Source organism: Eublepharis macularius, chromosome 8 (genome assembly GCF_028583425.1).
Source record: "Eublepharis macularius isolate TG4126 chromosome 8, MPM_Emac_v1.0, whole genome shotgun sequence".
NCBI classification, from domain to species: domain Eukaryota; kingdom Metazoa; phylum Chordata; class Lepidosauria; order Squamata; family Eublepharidae; genus Eublepharis; species Eublepharis macularius.
The window spans coordinates 41128880-41143419 of record NC_072797.1 but is presented as its reverse complement, the minus strand read 5'-3'; the positions used below and the strand labels follow the sequence as shown (position 1 = coordinate 41143419).

General features: G+C 39.7%; 1 protein-coding gene across 2 annotated transcripts in view; it reads left to right on the top strand.

Moving 5' to 3' along the window:
• The window catches only part of POLK (DNA polymerase kappa), a 48696-nt gene that overhangs the window by 31799 nt on the left and 2357 nt on the right, over positions 1–14540 (top strand). For both annotated transcript variants that reach the window (XM_054986227.1, XM_054986226.1), the window contains exons 10-13: positions 2131–2163; positions 3002–3095; positions 5885–6056; positions 11608–12474. In XM_054986227.1, coding sequence (XP_054842202.1) covers positions 2131–2163; positions 3002–3095; positions 5885–6056; positions 11608–12474 — 1166 coding nt within the window. The remainder of the gene's footprint in view (positions 1–2130; positions 2164–3001; positions 3096–5884; positions 6057–11607; positions 12475–14540) is intronic.

The window sequence follows — 14540 nt, the reverse complement described above, 5'->3', positions numbered from 1 at the left end:
CACAGTCAATGAATATAGAACTACATGTGGAATTGCATATGTACAAATCAATACAGAACTATGTCTCTCTGTCTGCGTCCACAAGTTGTCCGTAATATGTTCTCAACTCCAAAGAATGTTCCAACCTGATAGTCAACATTCAAGATGTAGGGGAAGGTCCTCCTTTAGGTGGGGAAGAAGTAATGAAAGTGCTGTTGTGCTGTGCAAATCCACACTGTGTATTGGTTTAAGTAGACTATGTATTGGTTAAAGTATTTATTGTGATAGAAAAAGTAGTTTTTGCTAGTGGCTGTGATTCATATATGATGGTAGAAGAGTGATTTAGCAGTAAGCAGACACTATTGGATTTTGTATACAGTTTAAATTTTTGGGGAGACCCTCTTGGCAACGGTTTTCTACAGTCTTTCCCATAGCCTTTGTTCCTGTAGGGATCTCAGCAGAGGATGGCATCTTGGCAACCAGGCCCATTTATCTGGGTGCAGTGTGGCCATTCCAGAGTGTTTGCAGAGGGTGGCTTGTGGGTGCTGATCAGGGGGTTGCCCTGCCAGTCCCATGACATTCCCTTCTTCAGGTATCATATTGGCCTCAGTACCAAGTTAAGCCCCGCTCATAATAAAGTCCATGTTCAGATTCTGGGGAGGGGGTTCGAGGCAACAATTTAGCCCACTACTGCTGTAAATATCTGATTATGAACCTAGTTCCCCATGCAGATCAAAAAATCCCCATGCAAGGGTGAGCACCCAGGAATAAGGGAGATTTTTCTATAGTCTGGGACTTTGCAGAAAAATCAGTGAATGAAAAATGTGAGGTTAAAAAAAATCCCTATTAAAGCAATATCTGTACTTGCAGAGACTTTAACCTTCAGAAAAAACAAGTGCCATTTAGGGGGTCGCCTAACAACCTTGATAAACATTGCTGCATGACAACAGCAGTAGGAAGCTTTGGGATAAAGGAAGGACAAATCTGCTGCTGCTGCTGCTGGTGGTAGGGAGGGTGTGGCAGGGTAAAGAATGGCAGCAGGGGGTGGGGTTCAGGAAAGAATGCAGCATTGATGGTTGGAGGGCAGGGGGAGGAAGGACTATAGCAACAGGAGTGTGTGTGTGGAGGTGAGTAGTTAGGGAAAGGAAAGAGAGGTGGGGTGTCATGTTCAGTCCTGCTCTCAAGATCCTTAAAAGTAAAACTGACAAGATATTCTTTATATCTTTAAAAACGGTATCTTTCAACGAATCAAGCTCTAATAAGATTTGAAAGATTTAAAGTTTTTGAGAACTCTTATGCAAGAGTTCTTTGCCAGTGATTTACATGGCAAAGGTGGGATTTGAACCTGGGTGAAGTCAAACATTCTAACCACTACTGCAAACTAGTTCTTAGTTGTATGATTATTAGATTTTAATGTTATAAAGGTTAACAATGCATAGGCTTTTTCATTTGAATCATTTCTCTGTGAAAATTCCCGTAAAGAATAAGGAATTCGTTTATTGTTTATAATGGCTTTTTACAATGAATATTACATACATGTTAAATGGTATAGTTAAAGTTGCCAGGTCCCCTTACACTCCTGGCAGGAGGGGGGGACCTGGCACTTAACTTCTTGATGTTCATGTGTGCCATCCTCATGATGATGTCACTGCCAGGAAGTGACATCAGCGTGCAAAGCGGGGGAGCGAGCACATGCTTCACACTGTGCCACTTTGGGCCGCAAATTGGCCTACCAGCCCTGAAAGCATGCCTGGGAGGCCTGTTTTCCGCCTTTCCCCCCTGGCACTTAACTATTTGATTTCCCTGCATGTTCTTTGCGTGTGCACGGTCACATATGATGACATCACTGCCAGGAAGTGATGTCAGCATGCAAGGCAGGGGAGCAAGCCCAGTTTGGAGCCCAAATCAGCTCACCAACCCTGGGAGCACACTTGGGAGGTCCGTTCCCTGCCATTCCCCTTATTGGCCAGTAGAGGGAGGCCAAAGGTAGGAGTGGGGGATCCCCCATCCCCACTGGGGGAATGGGATCCCTAACCATAATTCACCAGGAAAAATATACACTATTGAAGATGATTATTATTTAAACAAGGTTGGTTTTTATTTTAAAAAATCAGTGCTACAGTACCTTCAAACTTTTTTTCCTTTTTAAAGGGATGGGGAGAGAAAAAGTATGAGCACTGAAAGGTATGTACTCATATTTATAGCCAAGTGAATGATCTCATCATTAGAACTGACTTGTGTAAAACTACTTTAAAGTTTTCTTGCTGATGGAAGGATTAATGCAATACTGTACATGTAGCAAAAACGTTGGTCATATGAAAAACTACTTGACCACATTCAGCCTATGGCTTTCCATGCCTTTTTCCTTCATTTAAAGGAAAAGTCAGTCGCTCATTACAGTCCCTGCAAACCGTTATGCAATGTATATTCCTATGATGACTTTCTTTTATAAAGGCTTAAACTACTTCAGAATAAAAGCAAACTTCATCCTTCTAGAGATTCTTGCATAATTGGGCCTAGTTCAATTAGATATATCAACATGCTACTAAAAACACCATTCTTTCTTCATGGTTAGTGATGTCACAGAAATACATATTGCTGTACTAAGAAAAAGGCTAGCTATCTTTTGAAAAAAAGTCTAGCTATCTTTCAAAAATACTAAGATACTTTTACAAGCAACGCTTTCTGGAGGTGCTACACTGCAAATGGGTAAGATTAATACCTGCCTAGCAGCAGCATGCAGTATGCAAGAATCGTATTTTGAGTGTTTTCCTATAATTATTCTGTATTGCATACGGAGAGGTTAATGAATTCATATTGAGAGGCTACACCAAAGCAGTTACATAAAGTCATTATTTTGTTTAGTGCTTTTTCCAAATTTATTCTACGTAGCTTTTTCTATTTTGATGCACATGGCTTGATTTTAAAATGTCAAGTTTTCCTGTGATGTATTACTACTCAGTGCTGAAATTCTCCAAGATGAAATAAAATTAATTTTTTAAAATTTTATTTTGGCACCTAGGACATTTAATGAAATAAGTCCTGCAGAACAGTACAGGTTGTGTCAAGAACTTTGCAGTGACCTTGCTGAGGATTTGCAACAGGAAGGACTTAAAGTAGGTAACTGTGATAAAATATTAAATTCTGCATGCCTGTCAACTGGGGTTACCATGTGCCCGATGGAAGAAAGAGATCTCTTGCCCGCAGTGGGCCTTGTGTGGGGGCATTCCAGCAGCAGATGGGAGAAAAGGGGAAAAAACCCAAATTGCTGTCAGCATGATGTCACCTCAGGGAAAACCTGGAAGTGACATCCTGTCTCTCTAGGAATTGCCAGAAACTCTATGGCAAAACCAGAGAGTTTTCAGTGATTCCTAGAAATTACTGACATCGTTAGAGAAAACTCAGTGCTCTCCCCAGAAGTGACATCATGCTGTTGCTGATGCCCTTCCAGGTCTCCTGCTGGTTGTCAAGCAACCCTACTGTTAGCACTCTCTGACCTTCTTTGTCTCTCAGCCACCTGGGCCATTTGCATATTCCTTCTTTAGGCATCAAAAGTATTTTGATTGTGGGCAATTTTTCTTCCTTCCTTAGTAGTGGGAATTATTTAGACAGGAATTTATTTAAAGTTATTTTTATGTCTTTCAAAAACAGGTAACTAGGACTCTCTACCAATGTTTATGTGGATTATTCAGAGAACTCTCAAATAAATTAGGCATATGTTCACAAGAAAGGCCTTTTTATTAAAAGAGAAATAAAAAGGACAATAACACAAATACACACAACACAAATACAAGGCTAACTTAGAGGAAATTAGTGAGGAAAGGGAGAGAAAGCAGTTTCTGAGAGGGCAGCCATTACCAGTTTTGAAGAGTAGTGGTCCATGGAGGCAGCAAAATGCCTGGTGTTTCACGGAGAAGTCTCAAACAAATCAGGGGTGTTGATTAGGTTAGACAGGGGTTTTCTCAGGAAGCGTCATTATCTCTACGTCTCTCCAGGGTGTGGAGAGGCAGTCCATCAACCGCCGCTGACTCATGTTCTGGTAATTTTCCAAGCTCCTGCCCAGTTGGCATTCACTTTGCCTTGGGCCAGGCAGTTCCTTGGATTGATAGCATATAAGGAAAGGGGTAATGATATTTCATCAATAAACTGCCCTCTCAGCATGAAGAGGGGGTCTGATTGCTGACATCAAATTGTTATTAGTTATTCAGATTCTCTTGGCCACCTCATCTCTGAAGATTTGGGGCAGGTAGCAATTACAAAATCACAGAATAAATAATGCTGATCTCTGACTCAAATAGTTTTAGCAGATTCTGAGGGTTTTTACAGATTTCTGGAAGAAAAGAGTTTCAGTAATAGAATTTGACAACAGAGTGTTTTTCTTGATGTATCTGTGTATGTAGTGATCCACAAAGAAGCCAATTCTAAGTAACTGGAAAATGAAGGGTTGGTCTTGAAGTTGTATGAGAACTGTGTGGTTTAGGGCTTTTAAACTCCCTAAAATGTGTTCATTATAAGAAGTTAACTGGTAGATTCATGTGTATGTTCTTTGTGGAGAGCTCTTTGTGTCCTGTCTTTCTCACCCTCCTGCTTCCTGATCCTAACTTGGTCTGTAGACAAGAACTTACTGCATTTCTTCAGTGTCTCTGCCTTCCAGACTGCCTACATTGCTGATCTCTTTGTCAATGTTCAGCTGGCCGATTATCTAAACAGATATTTGGAGCAGCACAATAGATTCCTTTTGCCTTGTGCCACACAAAACAAAAAGTCAATGACTGCATTCCCACTCCGGAGTCCTGACCTGCTCCTTCACCAAGCCAGTTCACCTCTTTTTGGTTCCCACAACTCCCCTCCCTATTGATGCTGAACTTAGTACAGCCTCCCAATCTGTCCAGGGTCAGGACACTGCAGCCCAGAACTGAGCTGCAGTGATCCCCTGGACTCAGCCTTCCCAGAAGCTGAGATTACAGATATGCACCACCACACCCAGCTGACTGCATTCACACATTACAAGCATACATCTCTGCTTGTTCATGTCCAGCAAAGCTTGACTAATTGCCATATGGCTAAATTTGTTTTGGAAGCCTTGAAGCAAACCCCACTTTGCTATGGCTTCTGAATCCAGGCCATTTGAACAAATGGGAGTTTGCTTCCTCCCCACAAATTGGGTTAAATCATGGTTTTAGAATTCCACTTTATGGAGAGGAACCAAACCTCAATGTGTCTGGGTGTTAATATTAAGATGTGAAGGTGACTTGGGGTTTGACTGAAGGCTTCTAAAACCAGGAAACATTCAGTTGAGCTCCACATGCAAAGGAAGGACAGAGGGAGTACACATGCATAGCAACAAGATGAGTTTCATACCTCTTAAGAACAGAAGATTATTCATGATATCAGCCTGAAATCCATAATTAGATTAGGTGGTGTGGTAATTCCTTGATTTGAAATATGGAATTTAATTGTCCCTTATGAAAGGGTATTCAGTGCCATTGGCAGGGCTGTAAATATACATACTCTTCTTGATTAACAGTTTTTAATTTGTAATGCAGTGATTTTGTTTTCTTTATAACATTAGTACCCAAGTACGACTACCAGACATGTTGTTCTATTTATTTTAATTGTCAAGCAGAATTCCTACTGTTATGATAGATAAGAAGAATGGAGATGTGGTCTGTACATTGGCCAGGGATATGTGCCGCATTGCATCTGACTATAGTTTAATTATCAAATGTTGACCTCCGTAGAGTGAGAATGAATAAAATGTGGAAAGTATGACTATGTAAGATTTATACTTACTGCTAAAGTTTCACTTGTCTTATTTTTAAGCCACATTTCTGATTTCTAAATTCTGTAATGCCACAGAAAAACTCTTAAAAGTATGTTTCAAGAGGTTTGCTCTCTTTAATAGGCTAGAACTGTTACTTTAAAACTGAAGAATGTAAACTTTGAAGTGAAAACAAGAGCTAGTACAGTACTATCTGCAGTTTCTACTGAAGAAGAAATATTTGCTGTTGCTAAGGAACTCCTTAAAACAGAAATGGAAGGTGTGGCCCCACAGCCTTTACGTCTCAGATTGATGGGTAATATCACTTTAAAATAATTTTGACTGTACAAGTTGAGTATGCATTATAGTAGTCACTGATGTTTCTAAGAAGAGATACTCTTAATAAATATGCTTTTCTTAAATTTACATTCATAGGTTTTTCATTCTTACTGAAAAACCCACAACTCATTATTGCTATACAGAAATATGAATTGCTAAATATTTTATTGAAATATAAGAATTATAAGATGTATCCCTGTACATTGGCCAGGGATATGTGCCGCATTGCATCTGACTATAGTTTAATTATCAACTGTTGCCCTCCATAGAGTGTAAAAATGTAATGAGAATAAAATGTGAAATATAAGAGCCCCATGGCACAGAGTGGTAAGCTGCAGTACTGCAGTCCAAGCTCTGCTCATGACCTGAGTTCGATCCTGGCGGAAGCAGGGTTCACATAGCCAGCTCAAGGTTGACTCAGCCTTCCACCCTTCCGAGGTTGGTAAAATGAGTATCCAGTTTCCTGGGGGTTAAGTGTAGATGCCTGGGGAAGACAACGGCAAACCACCCTGTAAAAAGTCTGCCAAGAAAACGTGATGTGACATCCCCACATGGGTCAGTGATGACTTGGTGCTTGCACAGGGGACTAGCTTTACCTTAAGAATTGATAGCTCTTTAGTTCTGATAACTTTTGCAGCTTCTTTGCAATTACTTAGTTTTTTGGGAGAGGTTTGGGGTGCTTGAACAGGAATCGCTGTTAGTTGCTATTGTGCTCAGGGAATTCCAGGTAGAATTTGGATTTTTCTTAGCTTGCACTTAGAAAAAAAGGAAAACAGATCTCTATATTTGTGTAGATACAACTGAAAGATTTCAGACAGCATTCACAAGTTCAGTGTTCAAGATATAGATGTTACTTGTCTGTTGTTCATGGCGTTCAGTCATAAATCTATCTGTATCCCATTACTTGTTTTTCCAGTAAGCCCTTCCTTCCAAATTTTTCCAGTAGCACAAAAATATAAATAATTAATATAGAATAAGGCTAATGCAGTAAAAATTTTAATATAAATAAATTATAGTTGTTTTAGGAGATTGTCCTTGGTACTGAGACCTGCATTTCGAGTTCGATGGCTTGCTTCTTTAAATATCATTTAACATTTAAAGATCAAAGCTCTCAAGAGATCATACATAGTTTATGGAAAGATAATTTAATCAAGAATGTAATGCAACAAAGTTTGTTCAATTATCTGTATTCTATCAAATGTTATGGCCAAATAACCAGGAAAAGGAAGCACAAGTTGCTTAGGTTGATACGAAGTAGCTTTCCTTCATTTGAATGTAGCCATTCAACGTAATACAATTAAAGAAATGGCACAAAGAGTTGACTGGTCACCCAGAAAGCGATGTAAAACAGCACTGTTAAGTGAACAAGGCTACAGTTATGAAGAAATTAGAAGAATAATTGGTGGAAACTTAACCAAAGGTGGCATTTCCAAATTTTTGAAGAGGTATAAGACAACTCAGTCACTACAAAACCAGACTGGTAAAGGCAGGAAAAGGTGCACACAATCAAGGGATGATACAAAAATTGAGAGACTGAGCCTAGGTGACAGAAGAAAATCATCGGGGTGTATACAGAATGAAATGGCGCAATTCAATGTGAAGTTGAGTGCAAGGACTGTTCGGCACAGACTGGAGAATTTGGTCTTAATGCTAGAATTCCACGAAAAAAACCATTGTTATCTCTCAAACAAAGGTTGAAAAGATTAAACTGGGCTAAAACCCATGTTAACTGGACAGCGGAACAATGGGAAAGTGTTATTTGGAGTGATGAGACCAAAATCTCCCTGTTTGGTGGTGATGGCATAAAATACATGAGAAGAAGAATCGGAGATTTGCATCCCGATTGCATTACACCTACCGTGAAACACCCAGTTAGTGTTATGATATGGGGTTGTATGACAAAAGGTGTGGGCAGAATTTGCATGATAAATGGCAATATAAATGCCCAAAAATACATAAATGAAATACTTGAGCCCAAACTGAAGCTTTCCACACGTGATCTTTTCCAAGATAATGAAGCATTTATATTTCAACAAGATTCAGCTCCGTGTCATGTCGCTGCTGTGTGCAAAATGTGGTTTCAAGATAATCATATTCCACTGTTGAAATGGCCTGGGAATAGCCCAGACCTTAACCCCATCGAAAATCTATGGAGCCGACTAAAGAAACTGGTTAGTGAGAAGCAACCCAGCAATAAAATGCAATTAATAGAAGCAATAACTCAGTCATGGTTTCACATTATAACAGCTGCAGAACTAAAAAACTTGGTTCACTCCATGGGAAGGCGTTGTAAGGCCGTAATTAAAGCAAAAGGTTACCCAACTAAGTATTAACTGACGTGAGAATTGTTGTGTAACTCATTTTTTCGATGTGTTTCAATTTTCTTCTTTATAACTACTGTTCTAAAAAAAAATTCCTTCATAAAAGTTACTGCATTACGTTCTTTTTTTTAAAAAAGTTTTTATTAGGTGAGAATATTAATATACAACTTTCAAATAGCATCTCATTATCCTTTCCCCCACCCTTTCCCTCCCCCCCTTTTCCAAGACTTCCAACAGCTTTCCAACCCTATAGCCTAATCTATTCCCAATCTGTCCCCTTTTTCTGTAACTCCTTATCTCATGTTTACTTACTCTTTTATTCAACTAAGCCCTATCTATTAACTTCAAAAATATTGTTATAAACTTAAAATCTATTATCTATTACTTTATATTAACTCCACATATATTTAAATTTAAACTAACTGTCGGATAAAGTATCTACTTTAGCAATTCTAACAATATCTATTAACTCTAAGTCCACTTACATTTGGGCTAACAATTAGCTAATACTTCACTTCATATGGTAAAGACTCTATCTCTTCTAATAACAAATCCATTCTAATAATTTTCAAATTGCCATAATTCCCCCTTTACGTCCCACTTCTTTTCTAAATATGTTTTCAATCTTCCCCAGTCCATAAAAAATTCTGCTGGATTCTGATCTCTCAGCTTCCTTGTCATTTTATCCATTTCTGCCATGTACAGCAATTTATGCATCCAATCTTCAATAGTTGGTATTTCTTGCACCTTCCATTTTTGCACATATAAAAGTCTTGCTGCCGTCGTCATATAAAATAGTAATGTTCGGTATTGAGTAGGAACATCTTCCATGCTTAAGTACAATAGCAATAGTTCTGGGTTCTTCTTTATTTGAATCTGCAATATCTCATTTATTACTTCTATAATATCTCCCCAGAACTGGCTATTTCACATGTCCACCACATATGATACAATGATCCTTCATGCTTTTTACATTTCCAGCATTTATCTGACATGTTAGCATTTCCAAGTGCAATCTTCTTTGTCGTTAAATACCATCTATAGATCATTTTATAAACATTCTCTTTAATACTGGTACAAGTTGAAATCTTCAGTGAAGTTTTCCATAAATATTCCCATGATTCCATTGTTATTTCTTTATGACAATTAATTGCCCACTTCACCATCTGTACTTTGACCATCTCATCCTCTGTATACCACTTCAAAAGTATTTTATAAATCTTAGATATCTTCTTTTTGCTTTCTTGTAGTATAGTCTCTTCCAACTCTTGAGTTTTCCCATTTAATTCCTTCTTTTGAACAATCCGAATTATAAAGGTCTCTGATCTGTCTATATTGGAACCATCCGTAACAAGAAGATAACTCTTCCTCCGATTTAATTCTTATCATTTTCTGTTCCATAATCAATATCTCTTTATATGGTAAACATTGTTCTTCATTGTAGATAGCTCTCGGATCAATCCCTTCAAACGGTACCACCCAAGAGGGGATGCCTTCACCCAGATATTTTTTATATTTTTTCCAGATCGTGAAGAGGCTCCTTCTGATATAATGATGCAAAAACATAGGATCAGCTTTTATTTTATCCTGCCACAAGTAGGCATGCCATCCGAACAGCTTCTTATAACCTTCCAATGTTAAGAGCTTACAATCTTTCAGTGACATCCACTCTTTTAACCAAACTAAACATATTGCTTCGTGGTATAGTCTAATATTTGGCAACTGCAGTCCACCTCTTTCTTTAGCGTCACACAAAACTTTCATTTTTACTCGTGGTTTCTTGCCTGCCCACACAAAGTCAGAGATCTTCCTCTGCCATTTTTCAAATTGTTTAGTGTCTCTAATAATTGGAATTGTTTGTAATAGAAACGTGATCCGTGGTAACACATTTATTTTAACTGCCGCTATTCTTCCCAGCCATGATAGATTTAGTTTATTCCATTTAATCATATCTCTATCAATCTGTTGCCATAGCTTTTCATAATTATTCTTAAATAAATCAATATTCTTCGCAGTTAACTCAATTCCAAGATATTTAACTTTATGTGTTACTTCACAATCGGTAATTTCCATTAATTCTTGCTGCTTTTGTTTAGTCATATTCTTACATAGTATCTTTGATTTCTTCTTATTAACATAAAATCCAGCCAGATCTCCGAACTCTTTTATCTTATCAAGCAACTTTGGCATATTTTGTATTGGATCTTCCACTATAACCATTACATCATCTGCAAAAGCTCTAACCTTGTAGGTAAATTCTTTAATCCTTATGCCTCTTATAGCCTCATCTTCTCTTATTTGAATCAATAACAATTCCAAAATCAAGATGAACAACAATGGAGATAATGGGCACCCCTGTCTTGTACCTTTTCTTATTTCCAATTTTTTGTTAGCTCATCATTTACTACAATTGCCGCACATTGGTCTCTATATATTGCTTTTACTGCTTGAATAAAATCTTTTCCCATTTGCAACCTTTCCATTGTGGCAAACATAAAATTCCAGTTCAAATTGTCAAACGCTTTTTCTGCATCCACAAAGAAGAAACCAACTTCCCTTTCACAATGTTTGTCATAGTATTCTATAGCATTTACTACAGTTCTCAAATTGTCTCTGGTTTGCCTGTTTGGAAGGAACCCTGCTTGCTCCTCTGCAATAATCTCAACTAACCAGTCCTTTAATCTCTCCGCCAAAATTTTTGCAAAAATTTTGTAATCATTATTTAACAACGAGATAGGTTGATAATTCTTGACGTTACTCAAATCTTGATTTATGTTATTGATTGAATTATCTTTCCATTGATATATAATTTTATGGTATTACTCCAAAAAAAAAAGTGGTGTTATGAGCCATCAAACCTCAAAAATACACTTTTTCCAAAAGGTTTCCACAATTTTGGCCACTAGTGTAAGTATTTTATTAGAAATGCTCCATCTAGCAACTAACATTTCTGTATGAATATTGTGGCATTATGTATTACTGTACAGACTTTGTCATTCTGAATAAAATTGGAATAGCATGTAGATTTTAGGCTTGCAAAGTAATTCTTGTTAAAGTGGTTTATTTGCAGAAACAAAACCATGCCCCTTCAATTTACAGAGTTGGATGCAATCTTGTCCCAATTTACATGTACCTAAATGTTAATTTTGATGAGGCTTTTAAACTTTTTTACTAATCAGATTTGTATGGCTTGTTTCTCATATTCAGGTGTACGAGTTTCAGGTTTTCTAAATGAAGAAGAAAAGAAATATCAACAAAAGAGCATTCTCCATTTCTTAGAATCAGGAAAACAGGACTCTGCTTCTAGGCTTTCTCCTAGGAAATCTGGTGAGGAAATTTTTCCAAAAGCTTCTGAGAGAGAAAGTTTCTTCAATAAAAAGCGAGCTACAAGACAGCAAGCTAATCAAGAGACTCTTATAAACGAGTCATCAAGCAAGCAGAGTCCACAAGATGTAAAGTTATCAATATCCATTGAACAAGCAAAGGATAATGACCATCATATCTTTGTTTGCCCTGTTTGCTTCAAAGAGCTTCAAGATAGCAATTTAGAGGCATTTAACAGGCACATTGACAGCTGCCTTAGTGAAACAGTGGAAAAAAATAAAGCAGAAATTACAAATGGCAACAAATTATGGGAGAACAAGGCCGATCTGTCTCTGGAAAGCCAAAAGAATGAATATCAGAAAGATAAAACAAGTGAGCCAAATGTAGAAATGGCACCAACAAATGAAGTTGACAACTCCATCAGTAGCAGCACCGACATTTCCCCTCAGCTGAAAGACCATGAATATGGTAGTAAAAGTGGATATAGTTGTCCTGATGACTTTATATTTGGTATACATGCAAAACGGGACACTTCTAAATTGTCATCAGTGGAAAAAGAACATTTTGAGCAATCCATTTCTGCAGAAAGGTTGTCATGTTTTCCCATCACTACTGAGAAGAAGACTTTAGTTTGTCCAGTCTGCAACTCAGAACAGAATACAAAGGATCTTGCATTGTTTAATAGACATGTGGATGTTTGTTTAAATAAAGGGATTATCAAGGAATTGACAGAAAGTTCAAACAGCATAGGTGAGTTTATCAGTCATACAGAAGTATTTTTAAAAGCATGTTTTGAGCACCTCAGATATGGCACAGCAAGTTAATTCTCATGAGGAAGAGTAGGCTATTTTGTGAAGAAAACAATGTAATTTTTATTCAGTAAAATAAAAGCTGCTTCAGGAATCTTGAAAATCTGCTTTAGGAAGTGAAATATAAGAAATAATGCAAGTTATTTGGAAGCGATTAAATGCAATCTTCTTACCACTTGAAAGAACACTTCAAAATAGTGTAGCGAGTTGTCATGCCTGTCCTGCTCCTGGACTGCCTGTTGGCCCTCTGCCATCCTCTCATCCACTCACCAGGGCCTTCTCTAGGCCTCAGACGCAGGGGTGAGGCCTTGTTGCGGCACCTGACCATCTCTGCCTGGCCTGGGAGTATTGCCCTTCAGCAGGGTCAACTCCTCCCAGCATGTCCTTCCTGGTCTCGGTTGTGCAGCCCCTTTTAAATCTACCCCAATTCTTAGCTCCACCCTCAGGATCTTGCCCCCAGAGTGTGCCCCAATACCTAGGCTAGAGTCTGCCACATCCTTCATTGCCCAACCAATCCTGCTCCTGGCCAGCCTTGCCTGGGCCTTTACTGACTGCTCCTGGCTTGAGTCCATGGCTACCTCCCCTGGGCTCTGCTTCTCTCCTGCTACAGCAGTGCTCAGCACTGGCGTCTCTCCCTCTTGTTGCCAGCTGGTCTGACTTCCTGATGCAGCCAGGGCTCATCACACCTCTGGCTGACCCATTGGCTGCAGGTGGCCCTAGTGGTGGTGTGCAGCAGGAGGGCTTTCTGGGGGCCAGTGCCACCTGCCCTTCCTGAGTGCTGTCTGATGATGCAGCCTCCAGTCACAGTGTGGCTTGCTGCTCAGCTGTGATAAGCCAGCCTCACCCTTGGCTCATGGGGCCCAGCTGGGACTCCTGGATGGATGCCACTTTCCCTGTCCAGGAGCTGGTGAGTGTGGCCAGGCTGGGGTTCACTGTCCAATGCGTCAGCAACTTTGATGGGGGAGGTGGCGGCGGCTTGCTGGTTCAGATCCTGTCCTGGCCAGGAGTCAGTGCTGGCCCCAGACACAACTCATAGTCAAGATTTGTGTCCAGTAGCACCTTAAAGTCCAACAAGATTTCCAGAGAATTAGTTTTCGAGAGTCAAAGCTTCCTTTGTCAGATATAAGTAGGAATGGAGTCAAGTTAGTACTTTGGATACTGACTGAATTATCCTTATAAGAACTCTGTTGTAGGCTAATTTGATTACCCACACAGCAAGTTTGTCACTGAGGTAAGTGTTGAACTAGAGACCTTGGCCTGCCTACCAAGTGAGGGAGTCCTGGTGGCTGCTGCTTCAGTTCAGCCTAATACAAGGCCCTGAGACAGGCTGAGGAGGCTCAGTGGACTAAGCATACTCAGTCACCCCTGAATCAAGAGTTGGGTATTTGGTTGTACTTCGGAAAAGATTCTTTATTTGGCATGCTTCCTCTTATTCTGAACCCTGAATTGATTAGAGGGGCTCAGTTCTCTTGGCCTCATGGAAAGTGCGCAACCAGTCGCATTCTTCCTTGGTACTAAGAAAAGCTCTGGGCCTAACAGGGGAGGTAGTAATTCCTCAGCCTAGCATTAAGCCCCTTTAGGAAATGGTTTATGATCTACAGGGATTTTTTTCAGCTGGAACGCGGTGGAACGGAGTTCTGGAACCTCTTGAAAATGGTCACATGGCTGGTGGCCCCGCCCCCTGGCTGGTGGCCCCGCCCCCTGATCTCCAGACAGAGGGGAGTTGAGATTGCTGAGCGGCGTGGAGGGCAATCTCAACTCCCCTCTGTCTGGAGATCAGGGGGCGGGGCCACCAGCCATGTGACCATTTTCCCCGAGGGCAACCCACTGAGTTCCACCACCTCTTTTCCCAGAAAAAAAGCCCTGATGATCTAGCTTGGCTAGATGCCATGAGATGTCAGCCTCCTTGACTGGTTTGCTCACCTTCCTGAGTGGATTCACCTCCCTCTTCTCAGAATTAGTTGCAAAGGGTATCCATCCCTACTTCTCTCTACTCTTGCCTACTAA